Source organism: Cebus imitator, unplaced genomic scaffold (assembly GCF_001604975.1).
Source record: "Cebus imitator isolate Cc_AM_T3 unplaced genomic scaffold, Cebus_imitator-1.0 Scaffold417, whole genome shotgun sequence".
NCBI classification, from domain to species: domain Eukaryota; kingdom Metazoa; phylum Chordata; class Mammalia; order Primates; family Cebidae; genus Cebus; species Cebus imitator.
In genome coordinates this window covers 534,429-555,294 of record NW_016107732.1, presented here as the reverse complement: position 1 = coordinate 555,294, position 20,866 = coordinate 534,429, and the positions used below count along the sequence as shown (strand labels likewise).

At 43.6% G+C, this 20,866-nt stretch overlaps 2 protein-coding genes across 2 annotated transcripts; one reads left to right on the top strand and one right to left on the bottom strand.

The window, feature by feature from the left end:
• Nucleotides 1–37: 37 nt before the first annotated feature.
• ZNF548 (zinc finger protein 548) lies at nt 38–10,827 on the bottom strand. The gene is given in 5 exon segments (XM_017509494.2): nt 38–1,717; nt 2,934–3,060; nt 6,700–6,721; nt 6,723–6,733; nt 10,557–10,827. Coding segments are annotated over 5 exon segments (1,635 nt in total). The 5' UTR covers nt 10,572–10,827; the 3' UTR covers nt 38–257.
• On the top strand, nt 10,750–14,150 carry LOC108289895 (peptidyl-prolyl cis-trans isomerase A-like). Its single transcript, XM_037731745.1, has 2 exons — nt 10,750–10,875; nt 13,512–14,150. The coding sequence occupies exons 1-2, from the start codon at nt 10,851–10,853 to the stop codon at nt 14,132–14,134; spliced, it is 648 nt and encodes a 215-aa protein (XP_037587673.1). The 5' UTR covers nt 10,750–10,850; the 3' UTR covers nt 14,135–14,150.
• Nucleotides 14,151–20,866: the final 6,716 nt, after the last annotated feature.

The window sequence follows — 20,866 nt, the reverse complement described above, 5'->3', positions numbered from 1 at the left end:
TTATCCTAAGTGAAATAAGCCAGTCTCAAAAGACAAATACTGTATGAATCCACCTATATGAGGTACCAATAGATATCAAATTCATAGATACAGAGTATAGACATATAGTTGAGACATTTCTGGGGACAGTAGGAAAGGGGAATGAGTTGTTTCTAATAGATACAGCATTTTACTTTTTTTGCAAGAGGAAAAATGTTCTGGAGATTAGTTACATAAAAAGGTGGAATTTATGTAACATTACTACCCAATTACAATGGTCAATGGTAAACTTTCTCCATTGTGAAATCTCTGATGTTTAATGAGGTTGGAGTTGCAGCTGAAGAATTCCCCACATTCATGGAGCACATAAGCCTCTCTTCACTGTGGATTTTCTGGTGATGAACCAGGTGAGATTTTCTAATAAAGGCCTTCTGGCATTCGCTACACTCATAAGGTCTTTCTCCACTGTGGATTTTCTCGTGCTCAACAAGTATATGCTTGTGGCTAAAGGCTTTACCACACTCTCTGCACTCATAAGGCCTTTCTCCAGTGTGATTTCTCCAATGTTTAATGAGGTTGGAGTTGTAACGAAAGAATTTCCCACATTCGCTGCACTCATAAGGCCTTTCTCCCGTATGGACTCTCTGGTGTCTAATGAGTCTGCAGTGGTACCTAAATGATTTCCCACATTCACTGCATTTATAAGGCCTCTCTCCAGTGTGATTTCTCCAATGTTTAACGAGGCTGGAGTTGTACCTAAACAATTCCCCACACACACTGCACTCATAAGGCCTTTCTCCAGTGTGAATTCTCTGATGTCTAATGAGTGTGGAGATATACCTAAAAAATTTCCCACAATCATTGCATTTATAAGGTCTTTCTCCAGTGTGAACTCTCTGATGTTTAATGAGTGTGGAGCTGTCCATAAAGAATTTCCCACATTCCCTGCACTCATATGGCCTTTCTCCAGTGTGAACTCTCTGATGTCTAACGAATGTAGAGCTGTACCGAAAGAATTTCCCACATGTGTTGCACTCATAAGGCCTTTCTCCAGTGTGAACTCTCTTATGTCTCATGAGTCGGTAGTTGTACATAAATGATTTTCCACATTCTCTGCACTCATAAGTCCTTTCACTAGTGTGAACTGTCTGATGTTTCATGAAATTGGCACTGTACTTAAAAAATTTCCCACATTTGTTACATTCATAAGATCTTTCTCCCGTGTGGATTTTCTGGTGCTCAACAAGTGAATATCTGTAGGTGAAGGTTTTCCCACATTCACTACATTTGTAATCTTTTTGTCCAGTCTGAAAGTATTCTCTGTCCTCTGTGTCCCTGTATGGCTTCCACTCGCTTTCAGGGGCCTGTTGCTGGAGAAGGCATGAGGTGGCTGGTAAGTCCTTCCAACCCTCCATGAATGTGAAGATCTCCTCTGCCATGTGAATTCTGTGGTTCTTCCCAAATGAAGGTATCCAATTGTCCCCTCTGGAAAGATTCTCTCCAATTTGCTGCTCTGGGCACGGAAAAAGCTCTGCCTCACAAATATATATGTCTTGCTCAGGATGAATTCCATTGTGCTCAACCAGGCACAGAGTGTCTTTCAAGGGTGGGCCACACGTCTCACTAGGGTGGATCTTCTGGGTGATCATACAGGACTTTGAAGTTGTAACCTCTGACACTCCTGCAGAAAAACCTTGCTGTGAAGGTGCCACCTCATCCTCAGCTCCATGCCAACAACCTGTCAGAATAGAAATGTTGGTGAAGTGCATGTTGACTTTGGTGGGATGAAGCAGCTCCATCACAAATGTCTCTCAGGCACACACTGGACATTAAGGCCAGTGAGAAGAGGGTCCACTATGCAGGGCTGGGCCTAGTAAGGGCCCACATAATGGGAGAGTCCTGATGATGGTAAGCATACAAGGGAGGGGTATGGAACAGAAAGAAAAGGCAGGATCTCCCACTCACTCCTCTGCAAACAGCTATCAAAAGGGCATGGTTACAGGAGACTGGTAAGCAGTGTATAGGACATTTTCTCCAAACCCAGAGATCAGACTGACAGAGAAGCTAGTGTTCAGGGATACATGCAGACCTCACACCACCTTAAATACAGGTCATGCATTGATAGGCATTCAAAGGGAGCAGTGGAAAAGAATGGGTGAGGGGTGGTGACCCCAGAAGTATAGACTGTGGGGCACTGGAGGTGCAGCGGCCAGCAAGCATACTAAAAATGATAATGAGGAAGAAAAGGTAGAAATAAGGTGTGGCCACTGGCCTTGGCAACAAACAATAGTGAGCACAGACCAGGTTCCAAGGGTGCTTTGACCCCAGCTGTGACATCAACCCTCTTCCCAAATCCCAGGCACCCAGGCCATGTCCCTGAGCCTCTAATACCATTGTTGAAGTAGTATCTACCCTCTCAGGCACCTAGGGCCCTCTCTAGGGGAAAGAAAGAGAAAAAGAGTAAAGAGCACACACCCGGAGAGATCAAGCCCATGGAAACCCCACATTGTATAATCATAAGAACTTCACAGAAGACTCCTGCCTCCTGCACAATCAACTCAGTAGTCCCTAACTTAGTGACCAGGACAGTGACTGAAATTCTAAGCAGCAGAGGAAGGCAGCAAGAAATATCAGTGAGAGAAAGGGGACAAGAGAACAGTAGTCTCATGTGTTTGGACCTGAGACAGACAAGGTTGCTGTGGTCTCTATGCCAAATTCAACATTTCTGGCTCCTGAGCCCTTTCTTGTAAGCCTCAGAGCAGTAGGGATGGGGATGCGAGGAAAAAGGGGGTATACAACACACAGCCCAGCCCTGCCTCCCACAGCATATATGCCAAGAAATTGGGAAAAGCAGCAGCACCCATGGTCTCACTGTGGGAAACACAGAGCTGCCTTTGGGTAAAAAGGGATAACCCAACCCAACCCAGGACACTGGGCAAGTGTGAGGGCCTTACCTAGTGAGGACAAAAGGGCCAAATTCTCCAGCATCACATCGCGGTACAGCAATCTCTGAGCCTCATCAAGGTGCCCCCACTCCTCCTGGGAGAAATATATGGCCACGTCCTCAAAGACCACACGGTCCTGCCAAAGTGGGAAAGATGAGTATGTGAGCAGCATCTTTTCAAGCTGTATTTACTTAAGTTCTCAATTTCCTACTTATATTTACCATCCATTAAACACAGGGCCAAAATAACAGCCAAATGTGTTTCTAATCTTCCCTACCATCCTGGGCTATATTCTAAACCATCTTTGTATCTTTCTCAAACCAAGCCAATATTTCCCGGGCTCTAAATCAACCCAGGTACTGCACGAGTAGGGACAGTCCCAGTAGCCCAGGTATCCTGGAATTACTTAAACTAGCCAAACTATCCTGTCATCCAGCCCTGCCTTGTTTCGCATGGAAACCTCAATAGTATCTGTGGGTTAAACTAAACTTTCCCCTCACTCCAATTTTCCTCCTGACCAAATCTGGCCGTTCACCATGTGGCCCTGTGTTATGTGGTGTGCACCCTCCTTAGGGAAATGTAAGGAATAAATATCTTCTGTCAGTCATTGGCCTGTCCCTGGCATCACTCACCCACATCCATAAATTAAAACCCTATGGGTATAATCACTGCTATATTTATCTCTCTCCAGGATCTCACTGCTCTCCCCTACACCTCCTTTCCTTGCTCAGTCTCCACACCCTCCTAATGTGGAAGAGACACCACATCCAGGTGGCAAGAGTGACTTTTCTCTCCACATTTCCATTGGCCACTGTGTCCAGCACACAGAGAAAACAGGTGAAGGACAAGGCAGAAAAGTGCCCTCTAGGATGTGGGCCTCCCATGGGGATATCCATCGTCTCCTGCTAGCTGGTTTCCATGGAGTCACTCAGATCTTGCCTCCCAAGACAACCAAATGCAGACTCATCCCCCTCCCTTAAGCTACCAGGGCCAGGGCCTGGGGCCATCCATTCACACTCCTCCTGCCTGCATAGCACTCTTTAGATAGGACTCCAATCACATCTCTCACTCCTACACTCCTGTAAATTCCACAGAAACCTCCCAGCCCACACCATAGGCATTTCCTTCACCTCCTAACGGGCCACTCTGCACTTGGAAACCAGATGATGCAGGGCAAATACGCCCAGTATCTAATTCACTCCCTGTCCTGCCCCAGAACACTAAAGTCCCCTAGCACCAGGGGCAGCCCAAAGCCCTGCTTTGAAGGTTTCCCCACATGGTCCTATTTCTCACTTTACTGTCAGCTGCCCAAACCATGTGAGGACTTCACATATTCTCAGCTGTCTCCTGCTTCATGGCATACTCTGTCCCATAAGCAGTCAGGAAAATCACTCTCCACCAAAACCTCATTCCAAGCCCAGCTGCCCTGATCTCCACACCTTCACTCCTGATATGGTTTGGCTCTGCGTCCCCACCCAAATCTCAGGTTGAATTGTAATCCCCATGTGTCAAGAAGAGACCTGGTATTAGGTGACTGGATCATGAGGGCGTATTTTTCCCTTGCCTTTCTCATGAAAGTAAGTTCTGACGAGATCTGGTTGTTTAAAAGTGTGAGGCTCTTCCCCCTTCATTCTCTCCCTCTCTCCTGCTCCACCATGGGAAGATGTACCTTGCTTCCCCTTCACCTTCCACCATGGGAAGATGTACCTTGCTTCCCCTTCACCTTCCACCATGGTTGTAAGTTTCCTGAGGTCTCCCAGTTATGCTTCCTGTTAAGCCTGAAGAACTGTGAGGCAACTAAATCTGTTTTCTTCATAAATTACCCAGTCTCAGGTAGTTCTTTTTTCCTTTTTTTTTTAAGATGGGGTTTAACCATGTTGGTCAGGCTGGTCTTGAACTGCCGACCTCAGGCGATCCACCTGCCTTGGCCTCAAAAGTGCTTGGATTACAGGCGTGAGCCACCATGCCCAGCCTCAGGTAGTTCTTTATAGCAGTATGGAAATGGACTAATATAACTCCCATCCTCATCTCACCGCAACTGATGCTTAGCAACTCTTCAACCTCACCCTTTTATCCCCTTCAGCAACCCTATCATGTCCACTCTGCTTCAAAAGCTTTTCTCACTTCTATACCCCATCGTCTTACACATACTCATCCCCACTAACACTACATTCCCTCATTTGTCTAGTGACTCCTCCACCACCACACAGGCACCCAGTAAGAGCCCCAGTTCTCATGCCCCATTCCAATTCTCTATCTTCTTTTTTTTTTTTTCTGACTCAGAGTTTCACTCTTGTTGCGCAGTCTGGAGTGCAGTGGCACGATATTGGCTCACTGCAACCTCTGCCTCCCAGATTCAAACAATTCTCCTACCTCAGCGTCCTGAGTAGCTGGGATTACAGGCACACACCACCACACCAGATAATTTTTGTTGTATTTTTAGTAGAGACAGGATTCCACAATGTTGGTCGGGCTGGTCTTGAGCTCCTGACCTCAGGTGATCCACCTGCCTTGGCCTCCCAAAGTGGTCGGATTATGGGCGTGAGCCACTGCGCCCAGCCCAATTCTCTATCTTTGAACAGTCATGCCACCAAAACCTAGAGATGCTGTCACCTAAACTGAATCCATGGCTTCACTGTGGTCCATATGACAGCCACCATGGTATGGACATCTCCAACCTGAACTCCTCCACCAGGAGTCTCTGAGACATCTGTGACCTGAACAAACACTGAATCCTCATACTCACTCTGAAAATTCCTTGACTTCCCCCATCTTAGACAATGGAGCATCTATGCTTCCAAACAAAAACCATGGGGCTACTCCTGATTCCCCTTCCATCCCACCTCCCCAGCTCTCTCACTCACTACATCATAAAATGTGGGCAGCTCCAATTCAAAACATTGCTACTCTTGACAAGCCATCAGCAACATCCACCTAGACTGCTGCAAGAACATCCTCTCAGACCTCCCTGCCATTACCCTCTATTCCACAGTCTGTCCTCCACTCAGAAGTCAAAGGAAGTCCCTTAAACTAGGGTCCTATCACTGCCGTCTTCTTCAAATCTTCCCCATCTACCACCTCCCTTAGGGACCCAGGACCTAGGCTGTCATTCCAGGTCTGATGTTTGGTGTGTCTCTAGCCACTACCTACTCTGTTCCCTACTCCTACCAGATATAACAGACACTTGCAGTTCCCTAAAAAGCCAGCTCAGTCTCTCCTCCAAGCATTGAAACATTCTGAATCCTGTGCCCAAGAGGCCCTAACATATCTTATCTGATCAATTCTCAAAAATGGGGACCAGTCCATGTAACCCAGTACTCAACTTATAATACTGGAACTGGTGAAACCACTCACTCTTTAGACGTAAAAGACAGGGAAAGAGATTTTGACACCTGCCAAAACCATATGGGAGGCTGGGCATGATGGCTCATGCCTGTAATCCTAGCACTTTGGGGGGCCAAGGTGGGCAGATCACCTGAGGTTGGGAGTTTGAGAAAAGCGTGACCAACATGGAGAAATCCCGTCTCTACTAAAAATACATAAGAGCCGGGCATGGTGGCACATGCCTGTAATCCCAGCTACCTGGGAAGGCTGAGGCAGGAGAATCACTTGAACCCGGAAGGTGGAGGTTGCGGTGAGCCGAGATCACGCTATTCTCCAGCCTGGGCAACAAAAGTAAAACTTTGTCTCAAAAAAAAAATTATATACACACACACACACATACACATACGAGATAACACTCGTCTTATCGAGTGGTAGGAAACACTCTACTCACATGTGCAGGGTCCATTTCTGCCAGCCAGGGGACCCTGAGGGAAGAGAAAGGCCATGAGAAATGGACAGCCATGGAAGGATCCTACAGGCTGAGATGGACCACTACCCCCTCTGCCCTGCCTGGGAGCAAACCAATCTCAATTCATTGAATAAAGTTCCTTAGGCCTCAGTGCTGCAGCTCTGTGACCATGGAAAAGAACTGACCCACCTGAGCTTCAGTGCTCCCATCTGTAAATAGATTGTAATAGCTAACCCCTTATAGGGCTCACATTGGTATCAAACATCAGTAGCACATACTACATATCAGCTACAATAGTGTAAGAATTAATGGTTTTGTATATGTTTTTAATACAAATGAAATAGTGGGGTTTTGAAATTTTCATGTATGCTTTTAGCTTAAAATTTTAGAGAATGTGATATTAAATTTTTCCATGGAAAGCAAACAGAGATAAGTTAACATCAAATCAATTATGAACCACTTTTAGAAATGACTTCAGTATGAGCTTCCTACCTGTTTGCACACACTTAGAAAGATATTGTCTAATTAGGGTTTACATCAATATCTGTTTTATACATCATTAAGTTAATGAGTTACAGAGAGGGGAGGAGTAGACAGGTCAGGTACTGGTCCCTTCTGCAACCAGGCCTGCCTGCTACATAATCTTCTGAAATGAGCTTGTCAGAAGACCTTGACTGGAGCAGTAGATCATCCCCTCTTCCCTTACATGTAGCGAAGGGGAAAAAGCAGTGCTCTGGTCTGGAACCCAGCTGCTCCACCAGCCTCAATAACATTTCTCTTGTTCAACGGAGAGTGGCCCTGAGGGTCAACCAAGTCTGCAGGTGCAGAATCGAAACCACCTCACACCTCAGCTGCCATCTCAGGCTATCTGCTTACCCAGGCCAGGCTTCCCTTTTTACAGATACAATCCAGAATTCCTGTTATGGCAGGTCTGTGCCTTTCAGAGTAGGATCTGTGGAGCCACCAATGGTCTGGTCCCCAAGTCTCAGCCCTCTGCTCTCTCACCACATAGCCCATCGGAAATGACAATCTCAAGATTTCCTTCATATTAAGTCCATCTGACTTCAAATTACACTACAAGTCTGTAGAAACCAAAACAGCATGGCAAGGGTGTAGAAATAGACACATAGGGGGTATAACACAGTGGTAGAGCATTTGACTGCAGAAACAGACACATAGATCAATGGAACAGAATAAAGATACTGGAAATAAAGTCATATGCCTACAGCCAACTGATCTTTGAGAAAGACAACAAATACCTACACTAGGGAAAGGACACTCTTTTTAATAAAAGGTACTGGGAAAACTGGATTGCCATATGAGGTAGAATGAATCTGGACCATTTAACTTGCCATATACAAAAATCAACTCAAGATGAATTAAAAATGTAAATGTAGGGCCCAAAACCAAAAATACTAAAAGAAAACCCAGGGAAACCCCTTCTGGACATTTGTCAAGGCAAAAAATTCATGCATAACCAGACTTCAAAAGCACAAACGACATAAGCAGAAGTAGACAGATAGGACCTAATTAAACTAAATAGCTTCTGCATAGCAAAAAGAATAATCAACCAAGTGAACGCACAACCTGAAAAATGGGACAAAATATTTGCAAACTATATATCTGACAGGGTACTAATAACCAGAATTTACAAAGAACTCAACAACAAACAAACAAAACATAACAAAACAATAAAATGTCATTAACAGTAAGCACAGGACATGAATAGACATTTTTCAAAAGAAGACATATAAATGGCAAACAGGCATATAAAAAATGCTCAACAGGGCCGGGCGCGGTGGCTCATGCCTATAATCCCAGCACTTTGGGAGGCCAAGGCGGGTGGATCACAAGGTCAAGAGATCGAGACCATCCTGGTCTACGTGGTAAAACCCTGTCTCTACCAAAAATACAAAAATTGGCTGGGTGTGGTGGCGCACGCCTGTAGTCCCAGCACTTTGGGAGGCCGAGGCGGGTGGATCACGAGGTCAAGAGATTGAGACCATCCTGGTCAACATGGTGAAACCCCGTCTCTACTAAAAATACAAAAAATTAGCTGGGCACGGTGGCGCGTGCCTGTAATCCCAGCTACTCAGGAGGCTGAGGCAGGAGAATTGCTTGAACCCAGGAGGTGGAGGTTGCAGTGAGCCGAGATTGCACCAGCACTCCAGCCTGGGTAACAAGAGCGAAACTCCAGCTCAAAAAAAAAAGAAAGAAAATGCTCAACATCATTAATCATCAGACAAATTCAAATTAAAACCACAGTATCTCCTTATACCGGTCAGAATGGCTATCATTAAAATGTCAAAAAATAACTGATGTTGCTCCGAATATGGGGAAAAGAAAAAGCTTACACACTTGGTGAGAATATAAATAAGTACAACCTCAATGGAAAACAGTATGAAGATTTTTCAAATAACTGAAAACGGAACTAACATTAAATCCAGCAATACCACTACTGGGCATCTAACCAAAGGAAATCATTACATAAAAAACATACATGTCTTTTTATCACAGAACTATTCACAATAGCAAAGATAGGGAATCAACCTAAGTGTCCATTAATGTATGACTACATAAAGAAAATGTGGTCTATATATACACAAGGTAGTATTCCTGGGTCACACACACACAAAAAACAAAAAACGAAACTCTGTCTTTTGCAGCAATGTAGATGGAACTGGGGGCCTTTATTAAATGAAAGAACTCAAAAACAGAAAGTCAAATACTACATGTTCTCACTTATAAATGGGAGCTAAATAATGTGAATACATGGACACAGAGTGTGGAATGACAGACATTGGAGACTCCAAACAAGTGGAAGGCTGAGAAGAAGATGAGTGATGAGAAATTATTTAATGGGTACAATGTACATTATTCAGGCGATGGATACATTAAAAACCCTGACTTCACCACTACGCAATATATCCAGATAACAAAACTGCACCTGACTCCTTAAATTTACACAAAAACAAACAACGGCAACAAAACAACAAAGAACAAAAACAGAGACCTCCCTAGTCAATCTGATCCTCAGACCATGCTCTGGCCCAGCGCACGCCCTCCATCCCTTTGATATCTCCAACCTAACCCCCTTCCTCAGACTTCACACCTTTATGACTTCCTGCCTGTGTGACATATCCATCTTGAGACATTTGAGAATCGCCATGTCCAAAATCCAACCTGTGATCTTCTCCCGGAAATCTGCTTTTTGTGCGGACTTCCCCAATTCCATCCTTTCAAACGTTCAAACAGAAAACAAAAAACAAAACCAACACTTGAAATGGTTCTTCACTGCCTTTGTCCAGACAACTGAAGCACCAGGAAAACCTACCGGCCCTATCTTTCAGGCCTGTGAAGAATCCCATCACATCTCCCTCTACTGTCACTGGTCCAGCCCCAACCATAACTTCCCTGGGTCTACTGCAATGGCCTTAGGGCCTTTTCGCCGGTCTCCCTGGGTCCCTTCTCAACCTGTTTTTCCTAACTTGAAACTTCTAACTCTGGATGTGCTCCCTCCACTGTCCCTCCCTTGACAACCTTCCATGGTTACTAGCTGCTCAGGTTGCCATTCCAAGTGAGATTTCATAAAACTTTCTTTCCCGCAGAAACAACACACACTCGCGGCGCCCCGACACAGCCCATTCGGCAGCGCCTCCATTCCCTGAACCTGAGGTCCCCGACGGGAGCTCAGACTGCATCAACCAGGCTGATACTGGGGCCCCACACAGGAACGCCCCCCTCTTCGGGACAAGGGGCCTGACCTGCAGGGCCCGCTCTGGGGGGCTTCAGCACTGGGAGGAAGAGTTGGGCAGTGGGGGCTGGGACAGGACACCCACCTCAGTCAGGTTCATCGGCAAGGCCTCCGCCAGCCCAGCCAGGAAAGAGCGGGGCGGGGGCGACAAAGGCAAGACAAGGACGCGATGTCCCCAGTCCTTGTCAGCTGAATGTCACTCCCCTCTCTGCAGGGTGGGAACCAAGCCGTTTCTCGCGCTTTTCCGCTCCGTCACTTCGGTGACGTCAGAGAGCGCCATAGGCCGTGGCTAGTGAAAACACCAGAGAGAACCAAAACGACCACCTCCAGGAGGACGGCGGAAGTCCCGCCCTCCGACAGTACGCACGCACGCACGCAAATGTCCCATTCTAAGCCTTCATTGGGTAAGTCGCGCCGCCAGGAGCTGCAGTGTTTTCTGGGTTATGAAGTTTTGACACTGCTTCCTGACTTGTCATAGAGCGTTGGTCAGTCCTTAAATGGCAGATGAAGACCCGGTGGCATTGTAAGGCGAGCTGGGAAACGGAGTCCCCGACTCCAAAGACAGGACGGGGCTTGGCTTGCTCTTAAAGGTGGCATACGGATATTTTCTTGGACTATAGTGTAGGATATTTACAGAAATGTTAGCAACTTGTTTTTTAAGACTCTATTAAGCACAGCTAATTCCAATGACTACCTGTCCAAAGAGACACACCATACCAAAAAGGCATTCTGTCTCTACTCATGCCTGTCAGCCATATTGTTGCTTTTTAAATACACATACAGTTACGCTTTTGAGTCTGTTTAGTAAGCTTCAACATATTTGGTCCAGAAGAAGAAAGGAACACTACACAGTGCTATGGACTGAAATTTGTAGGAAGGATGGCAGGAGACACTGAAGTATACTGAAAGGGTGAAGCTATATCTCTGGATCAAAGAGAAGACATCTTACCTGACTGTTAGAGTCAGTGATTGTGTTCCTACCAAGGGTGCAATGCTTTTATTCTAATAATACTTACTCATATCTGAGATATTTTCCATTTATTTGAAGAATCACAATCTTATCTGAAAATAAGAGTGACAGCCAAAATAAGTGATTGAGACATAAGTCACAGATCATGGAGATTTATTGGACCAGCCTAAGGGCACATCCAGAAAATGTAAGTCACAGAAGTGTCTGTGGCTGATTTTTTCATAGAGGTTCTTAGGAGGTTTAGTATTTATTATACATTTTCCTTAAAAATGACGAGGGGTTGGCAGTGAGACAAATGATTACATACATGTGACACTTTAGTTAGTGCCCCGTAAATCTACATTTTACATAAGATAGAGTGAACATGTGAGAGGAAAAAGGAACAGAAAAAGCAGATGTCTCAGGGAAGGATGAAGGAATAGATAATCTCATCTTCTCTTTGTTCTGTACCTTGAAAGATAAGCTAGTAGTCTTCTGAAAAGGCTGATTTCTATTTAACCCTTAAGGAAGAAAACCTAGTGATTGTAGTGAGGTACAGGATATAATGCGGTTGTGTCTGATTTCCTATTCCTATATAGTGGTGAGTTCAGCTTCCAAAGTTACTCTAGGGTTCTCATGGCCAAGAGGGCATCCATTCAGTCAGTTAGGGGGTGCTCCGAATTTTATTTTTATTTCTCAAGAGCAACTGACACATGCCATTTCCAGACAGGACACTGTCTACCATTTTCATAATTGAAGCATATACACATCTTATACTCAAGAAAAGGTGTGGAATTCCATGATGTTATCTTCTTTCTCAGAAATGATTTAAAATTGCACCTGTGTTTACAACCGTGTTTTGCACAGGGACTTGAATTATTTTCACATACTTGAAACCATTGCTTATTAACTGCTTAGAGGGATAAGTACAGATGATAAAGTGAAAGACTTGCCACAGATAAAAATGAATAGAGAAGCTGTGTGATGATGTGTATTTACTTCTCTAGTAAATGTTCAATGAGCACATATGGACTGGGTTTCAGATCAATGGTAGGTGCATGGGACACACTCGGAATAGGTTTCCCAGCTGCTATGTGTATACTGGACTGTTCTGTGTTTTCTTAGATTCTGTATTTGTCTGTTTGATATTCGTTAATCACAGGGTCAAACTAATAGAACCTAAGTTGTTTACTTTTTTCTTGCAAGTCACTTACTCAAGTGCATGAAACTCTATATAAAATCCCCATCATTCTATTATAAAGACACATGCACATGTATATTTATTGTGGCACTGTTTACAATAGCAAAGACTTGGAACCCAAATGCCCATCAATGATAGTCTGGATAAGAAAATATTGTACATATACACCATGGAATACTATGCAGCCATAAAAAGGATGAGTTCTGCTTCTGGATTCCTTAGAAGATTTTAAAAAAAGGATGAGTTCATGTCCTTTGCAGGGACATGGATGAAGCTAGAAATCATCATTCTCAGCAAACTGACACAAGAACAGAAAACCAAACACCGTATGTTCTCATTCATAAGTGGGTGTTGAACAATGAGAACACATGGACACAGGGAAGGATGAGGGGAACATCACACACCAAGGATGGGGGCGGGGGGGCTAGGGGAGGGATAGCAGGGGGTTGGGGGGATTGGGGAGGGATAACATTAGGAGAAATACCTAATGTAGATGATGTGTGGCAGGGGGATGGATGCAGCAAACCACCATGGCATGTGTATAACTATGTAACAAACCTGCACATGTACCCCAGAACTAAAAGTATAATTTAAAAAACCCCAAGCACAAACACTGAAATGTGTTTTTCCTTCCTGCCCATTGGCGATATCTACTGCATCATTCTTTGCCACTTTAGTTATAAACATATAGTCCCAGTTACTTTCTTTCCTCTTTCTGCTTTCTGGTCTCTGTTTGTAATAAGGTTTCTTGTGACTTGTGTGGTGTGCGGTGCCTCTTGGGGCAACTGTAACATTAGTCTTTTCTTTTGATGGCAGTGACCTCTCTGTGTCATTGCTAATTATGAATTAAGAGCAGGGCACAGTTCAAGAATATGACCTTGGCTTTGTAGACGCCGCTGCCGCCTGGAGCCTTATAGTATCAGCCATGGTCAACCCCACTGTGTTCTTCGACATTGCTGTTGACGGTGAGCCCTTGGGCCATGTCTCCTTCAAGCTGTTTGCAGACAAGTTTCCAAAGACAGCAGAAAACTTTCATGCTCTGAGCACTGGAGAGAAAGGATTTGGTTATAAGGGTTTCTGCTTTCACAGAATTATTCCAGCGTTTATGTGTCAAGGTGGTGACATCACATGCCATAGTAGCACTGGTGGCAAGTCCATCTATGGGGAGAAATTTGATGATGAGAACTTCATCCTAAAGCATACAGGTCCCGACATCTTGTCCATGGCAAATGCTGGACCCAACACAAACAGTTCCCAGTTTTTCATTTGCACTGCCAAGACTGAGTGGTTGGATGGCAAGCATGTGGTCTTTGGCAAGGTGAAAGAAGGCATGAATATTGTGGAGGCCATGAAGCATTTGGGTCCAGGAATGGCAAGACCAGCAAGAAGATCACCATTGCTGACTGTGGACAGCTCTAATAAGTTTGGCTTGTGTTTTTATCTTAACCACCAGACCATTCCTTCTGTAGCTCAGGAGAGCACCCCTCCATCCCATTTGCTCACAATATCCTAGAATCTGTGCTCTCACTGCAGTTCCCTTTGGGTTCCGTGATTTCCTCGTTCCCTTCCATGCCTAGCTGGATTGCAGAGTTAAGCTTATTATGATTATGAAATAAAGACTAAATAACAACAACAAAAAAGGATATGACCTGTATTTAATGATTTTTCCTGAATCTTGTATTGACTTATCAGAATGGCTTACATATCCTACATATCAGCTGGTTGTAATACATTATAAAGAATCACCAGTGGGAGATACATTTTTCTCAGACTGTAACTGGTCATTAAATTACTTATTGGCAACACTAGTTGAAAACCATATCCTCACAAACAAATATGTAGGTAATACTTATGATGTCTTAGTCCAATTAGTATTGCTATACATGAATACCTGAAGCTCGGTAATTTAGAAAGAAAAAAGTGTTTATTTGGCTCAAAATTTTGATGTCTGGAAAGTTTAAAATTGGGCATCTGCCTCTGTGAGGGTCTTCAGCAGCTTCTATTCATGGTGGAAAACAAAAGAGTTGTTAATGGCAAGACCAGCAAGAGAGGTATTGACTAGAAATCATATTGCAAGAGAGGAGGATAGTGGGTGGGGAGAGTTTCAGTCTCCTCTTAACAACCAGCTTTCTTGGGAACTAACAGTGAGAATTCACCCATCCTCAAGTGGGAGTATTATTGATGTAGGATCTACCCCCATGACTGAAACACCTCCCATTAGGCCCCACCTCAAACAATGGAAATTAAATTTCAAGATGAGGTTTGGAAGAGACAAACATCCAAACTATTGCATATGATTTCTTACAAATTCTGGCTGTTGAGAAACCAAAAATGGGGAATGAGAATTAAGTTGCTGGGTTTTTTATGTTCAAGTAAGGAAAAAATTTCTCTCTGCCCCAAATACATAGTCATGAACAAGAAACCACCATTAATTAGAGATAACTTGGGATGAGTACCTATGTTTTAAAAGTCAGCTAGTCAGCAATAGCTTCACCCTAGTAATTAACCTGAAACTTAGCAAATCATTGTTAGGCCAAGCTTATAAAATTCTTCCAATGGGAGTAAGGCCCAGTACTAAAGACAGCCAATCAGTGGCAGCCCCAGGTTGCTAGACAACAATTAATCAGCAAGTGCCTCCTGTGAGTAATCCTGTTTATTAAAGCCAACTGGTAAATAGTTGACAGTTAAACTAACACGCCTGAATGTCCATCAATCTCTCAATTCTGCTGCTTCTGAAAATCCTCAATCCCTGAAGTCCAGACTTCCTAAACGCTCATATAATAGGATGGTGGGGTGGCTAACGCCTGTAATCCCAGCACTCTGGGATGCCAAGGCAGGCGGATCATGGGGTCAGGAGTTCGTACACCAGCCTGACCGACATGGTGAAACCCCTTCTCTACTAAAAACACAAAATTAGCCAGGCATGGTGGCCCATGCCTGTCAATCCCAGCTACTTGGGAGGCTGAGGCAGGAGAATCACTTGAACCTGGAAAGTGGAGGTTGCAGTGAACCAAGATCGCACTACTGCACTCCAGCCAGGGTGACAGAATGAGACTCCGTCTCAAAAAAAAAAGCTCATATAACATCAGCTTTGGCTTTATTTGAGGAGAGTGACAACTACAGCTCTGCCCTGCAAACAAAGATGAACATCACTTTTTTCCCTTAAGATATCAAAATCAATTTATTCTTAATTGAATATAAATTTTATTTTAATTATATGAATATAATTTAAAAGTTTGCAAGCTTTCAATGGTTTAATCTCTGTTTATAATTAGTTATGAGTTTGGACATGAAATGGTAGACTAACTGACCCAGATGTGACATTATAATATCCAATGTTTTCTCCAATGTTTTCGTTTTGTTTTGTTTTGTTTTTGAGATGGAGTCTCACTCTGTCGACCAGGCTGGAGTGCAGTGGTGCGATCTCAGCTCACTGGAACCTCTGCCTCCTGGGTTAAAGCAATTCTTCTGCCTTAGCCTCCTGAATAGCTGGGACGTCAGGTGCACACCACCATGCCCAGTTAACTTTTGTATTTTTAGTAGAGACGGGGTTTCACCATGTTGGCCAGGATGGTCTCGATCTCCTGACCTCGTGATCCTGCCACTTCAGCCTCCCAAAGTGCTGGGATCATAGGCATGAGCCACTGCNTCTCTCTCTCTCTCTCTCCCCTCCCTTTCTCTGTGAGGATAAAAACAGACCAGAAAATAAGAATAAAGGTTCTCAAAGAACACGCCTAAAACAACATTTACATAAATATCAATTGTATCAGGATAGCTACTATTAAAAAAAAAAAAAAAGACCAAATTATATGTTTTGCTAACGATGTAGAGACATTGGAACTCTCTTGTACACTGTTGGAGGAAATTAAAATGGTATAGCAACAACAGAAAATAGTATGGTAGTTTCTCAGAAAATTATAAATAGGTTTGCTATATTACCCACCAAATTTACTTCTGTGTAGGAACTCAAAGCAGAGTTTTTTTTTTTTTTTTTTTTTTTTTAACAAAAAATTTCTTTTTTTTTTTTTTTTTTTTTTTAGATACAATTTCACTCTGTCACCGAGCTGGAGTCTAGTGGCCCAATCTTGGCTCGCTGCAACCTCTGTCTCCCACCTTCAAGCGATTCTTGTGCCTCAACCTCCTGAGTAGCTGGGATCATGGGTGTGTGACATCATGCCCAGCAAATTTTTTGTATTTTTGGTAGAGATGGGAATTTCACCATGTTGGCCAGGCTAGTCTCGAACCCCTGACCTCAAGTGATCTGCTCGCCTAGGTCTCCCTAAGTGCTGGGATTACAAGCATGAGCCACCGTGCCACACAATGTTTTCAATTATTGTAGAAGTTGCTATTGTCTATATTTTGAGTATACTGAATACAAAAATGCCAAAATGCAAGTTTATAACTTAAGATGAACTTCCTGCGGTGACTCACGCCTGTAATCCCAGCTACTTGGGAGGCTAAGGCAGGAGAATCCCTTGAAGCTGGGAGGTGGAGGTTACAGTGAGCCGAGATCATGCCACTGCAGTCCAGCCTGGTGACAGAGTGAGACTCTGTCTCCAAAAAAACCAAAAAACAAAAACAAACTCTATAGCACTGACCAGCTCAGGAAGCCAACCTAACCAGCTCTGGAAGCCAATCTACTATCTACACTAACCAGATGAGGAAATATCTCTCTTTCTCTCTCTCTCTCTCTCTCCCCTCCCTTTCTCTGTGAGGATAAAAACAGACCAGAAAATAAGAATAAAGGTTCTCAAAGAACACGCCTAAAACAACATTTACATAAATATCAATTGTATCAGGATAGCTACTATTAAAAAAAAAAAAAAAAGACCAAATTATATGTTTTGCTAACGATGTAGAGACATTGGAACTCTCTTGTACACTGTTGGAGGAAATTAAAATGGTATAGCAACAACAGAAAATAGTATGGTAGTTTCTCAGAAAATTATAAATAGGTTTGCTATATTACCCACCAAATTTACTTCTGTGTAGGAACTCAAAGCAGAGTTTTAAAGAGGTATTTCTACACCTATTTTTATAATAGCACTATTCACAATGTATAGACAAATGTGTATCTAAGATGTGTAGACAATCCAAGTTTCCATCAGTGGATTGGTGAATAAATTAAATTAAATATAAAAATGCAAGAAAATATTCAGACTTTTTTTTTTTTTTTTTTTAATATTCAGACTTTTAAATAAAATTCTTGGCCAGGCTCAGTGGCTCATGCCTGTAATCCCAGCACTTTGGGAGGTCAAGGTGGGTGGATCACAAGGTCAGGAAATGGAGACCATCCTGGCCAACATGGTGAAACTTCATCTCTACTAAAAATACAAAAAATTAGCTGGGTGTGGTGGCAGATGCCTGTAATCTCAGCTACTCTGGAAGCTGAGGCAGGAGAATCGCTTGAACCCAGGAGGCAGAGGTTGCAGTGGGCCGAGGTCACACCACTGCACTCCAGCCTGGGTGACAGAGTGAGACTCTGTCTTAAAAATGAAAAGAAATTCTGACACAAGCTACAACATGGATGAGCCTTGAGGACATTATGCTATTAGGCTGCTGCAAAAGTAAATACGGTTTTTAAAGACAGCATGTGGTGTGGCAAGAGTGATGCTATCTTGAAGCAAAACCACCGTAATGAACAATGTTTGACTCCTGCATGCCAAGGTGTTCCCACAGCAAGGTCAAGAAACAGTGTCTGTAGCATAGATAACCCCTCATAAAGATGCTTATCTAACCTCCCCATTGGTCATGAGTTTCACAAGAAAGTTTAAGGGATAACCAGCTGCATGTTTTACTCTAAAAGCTTGCTATAGAAAGTATTACTGCCTGGAGGGCAAGTGCTGGGATCCATCATTTTGTGGCTGCCCAAGACATGGCTTCTCTTTGTAAGTCCCTATTTACTGTTTCTTTTGAGAAACCAAATTTTTGAGCCTCCAAGCTCTCTCAGCCTTTGGTAGTAGGCTTGCATAGACCCGGTTGCCATGGAACATTCGGTGAGCCAGCCAGCAGTTTAGAGACCAAGAAATGGTAAAGAAAATGTAACATCCAGCTGGGCTTGGTGGGTGACGCCTGTAACCCCAGCACTTTGGGAGGCCAAGGCTGGTGAATCCCCTGAGGTCAAGAGTTCAAGACCAGCCTGACCAACATGGTGAAACCTTGTCTCTAATAAAATACAAAAATTAGTCAGGTGTGGTGGCAGACACCTGTAATCCCAGCTACTCAGTCTGCTGAGGCAGGAGAATCACTTGAACCCAGGAGGTGGAGGTTGGAGCGAGCTGAGATCGCACCACTGCACTCCGGCCTGGCGACAGAGTGAGACTCTGCCTCAAAAAAAACACAAAAACAAAAACAAAAAAAAACCAGTAACATCCACGTGGGAAATCCCAGGGTGGCCAGCCACTTCAGTGTGGAGTGTTTTTTGTTTGTTTGTTTGTTTGTTTTTTCTCTGTGTGGAGTGTTGTAGCTCACCTTTTTGATAGTTGTGGAACACCACATGAGTACTGGGATGCCCTGGAAATGCCAGTGGGTTTAGAGTGACTGTTAACTTTGAGCCATCTATTACACTGCAGCAAGAGCAGTGAGCAGCTGCTGCAGCAAGGTGGCTTCCTCTGTGGGCTATCCATTTGGCAATGGAAGCCCAGGCATCAGCAGAAGCAAAAGTAAAGTGGCTTGAAGAGAAATTACAATTTCAAAAAAGAGTTTTTTAAAAGAGCTGTGTAGTCAAAGTCAACTTAATTAAAACTAATATTTAGGCTATTTGTATGCATGTATATTGTTTTAACGCCTCTGTTCTCTCTCTTTAAAAACTTCTCAGTAACCATATGCACTCTGTCTGTTCTTCCTTACTCTTACCACCCTCAATATTACATGAGGGAACCTAACAATTTTTTCTAAAAGTCTGGGATCTCTCAAGAAAAACAGAAGACCCTTTTCACAAGATGGCGCCCAAAGCGAAGAAGGAAGCTCCCGCCCCTCCTAAAGCCGAAGCCAAAGCGAAGGCTTTAAAGGCCAAGAAGGCTGTGTTTAAAGGTGTCCACAGCCACAAAAAAAAAAAAAGATCCACACGTCATCCACCTTCCGGCGGCCCAAGACACTGCGACTCTGGAGGCAGCCCAAATATCCGCGGAAGAGCGCCTCCAGGAGAAACAAACTGGACCGCTATGCTATCAAGTTTCCGCTGACCACTGAGTCTGCCACGAAGAAGACAGAAGACAACAACACACTTGTGTTCATTGTGGATGTTAAAGCCAACAAGCACCAGATCAAACAGGCTGTGAAGAAGCTCTATGACATTGATGTCGCCAGGGTCAACACCCTGACTCGGCCTGATGAGAGAAGGCATATGTTCGACTGGCTCCTGATTACGATGCTTTGGATGTTGCTAACAAAATTGGGATCATCTAAACTGAGTCCAGCTGGCTAATTCTAAATATATGTATATCTTTTCACCATTAAAAAAAAAAAAACAACAGAAAAACAGAAAAGGTTCCATTGACTTTTGTTTTGTTTTGAAGAATCCTCTGTTTTTCTTCATGGAACTCCAAGAGTTTTAAGACGACAGATTTCTCTCAGGTCTAAAATTCTGCCTTCTTTTGTAGTGCATTACCTGATACGACTGGTTTTGGGGGTACCAGAGATGACTTTGTCCTGTGAGAGAACTTGACCTTGATGTGTGTAATGGCTGTTAGTCACAGGCAAGAGCTGCAGTGTCAGAGGTAGCTTGGTGGTAGTTATTTACAGTTAATGGTTATTACTATAGGGGGCTACTCATTTCTTTGCATGTTTAGATATAAAAGGCATGGTCTAAACACTTAGAAAAATGTCTTTACATCAATGTGCCCTATTAAAGTATTGTGCAGCCCAGTGTCGTGATGTTTACTATGTGTTTTTGGTGAAGAAGCTTATTTTAAAAAATGAAGATGTGGTTTTTGCTAATTTTGCTTTTGCTAAAGAAAAAGTAATTCTGTCTAGTTTAGAGGTTATGTAAATGCTGTTTCAAAATGAAAGGAAAATAATGTAGATAAAAGTAAATAGATCTAGGACTGGGCATAGTGGCTCAAGCATGTAATTTCAGCACTTTGGGAGGCTGAGGCGGGTGGAATCTTTGAGGCCAGGAGTTCGAAACCAGCCTGGCCAACATGGAGAAACCCCATCTCTACTAAAAATACAAAAATTAGCTGGGTGTGGTAGTGTGTGCCTGTAATCCCAGCTATGTGGGAGGCTGAATCACTTGAACTTGGGA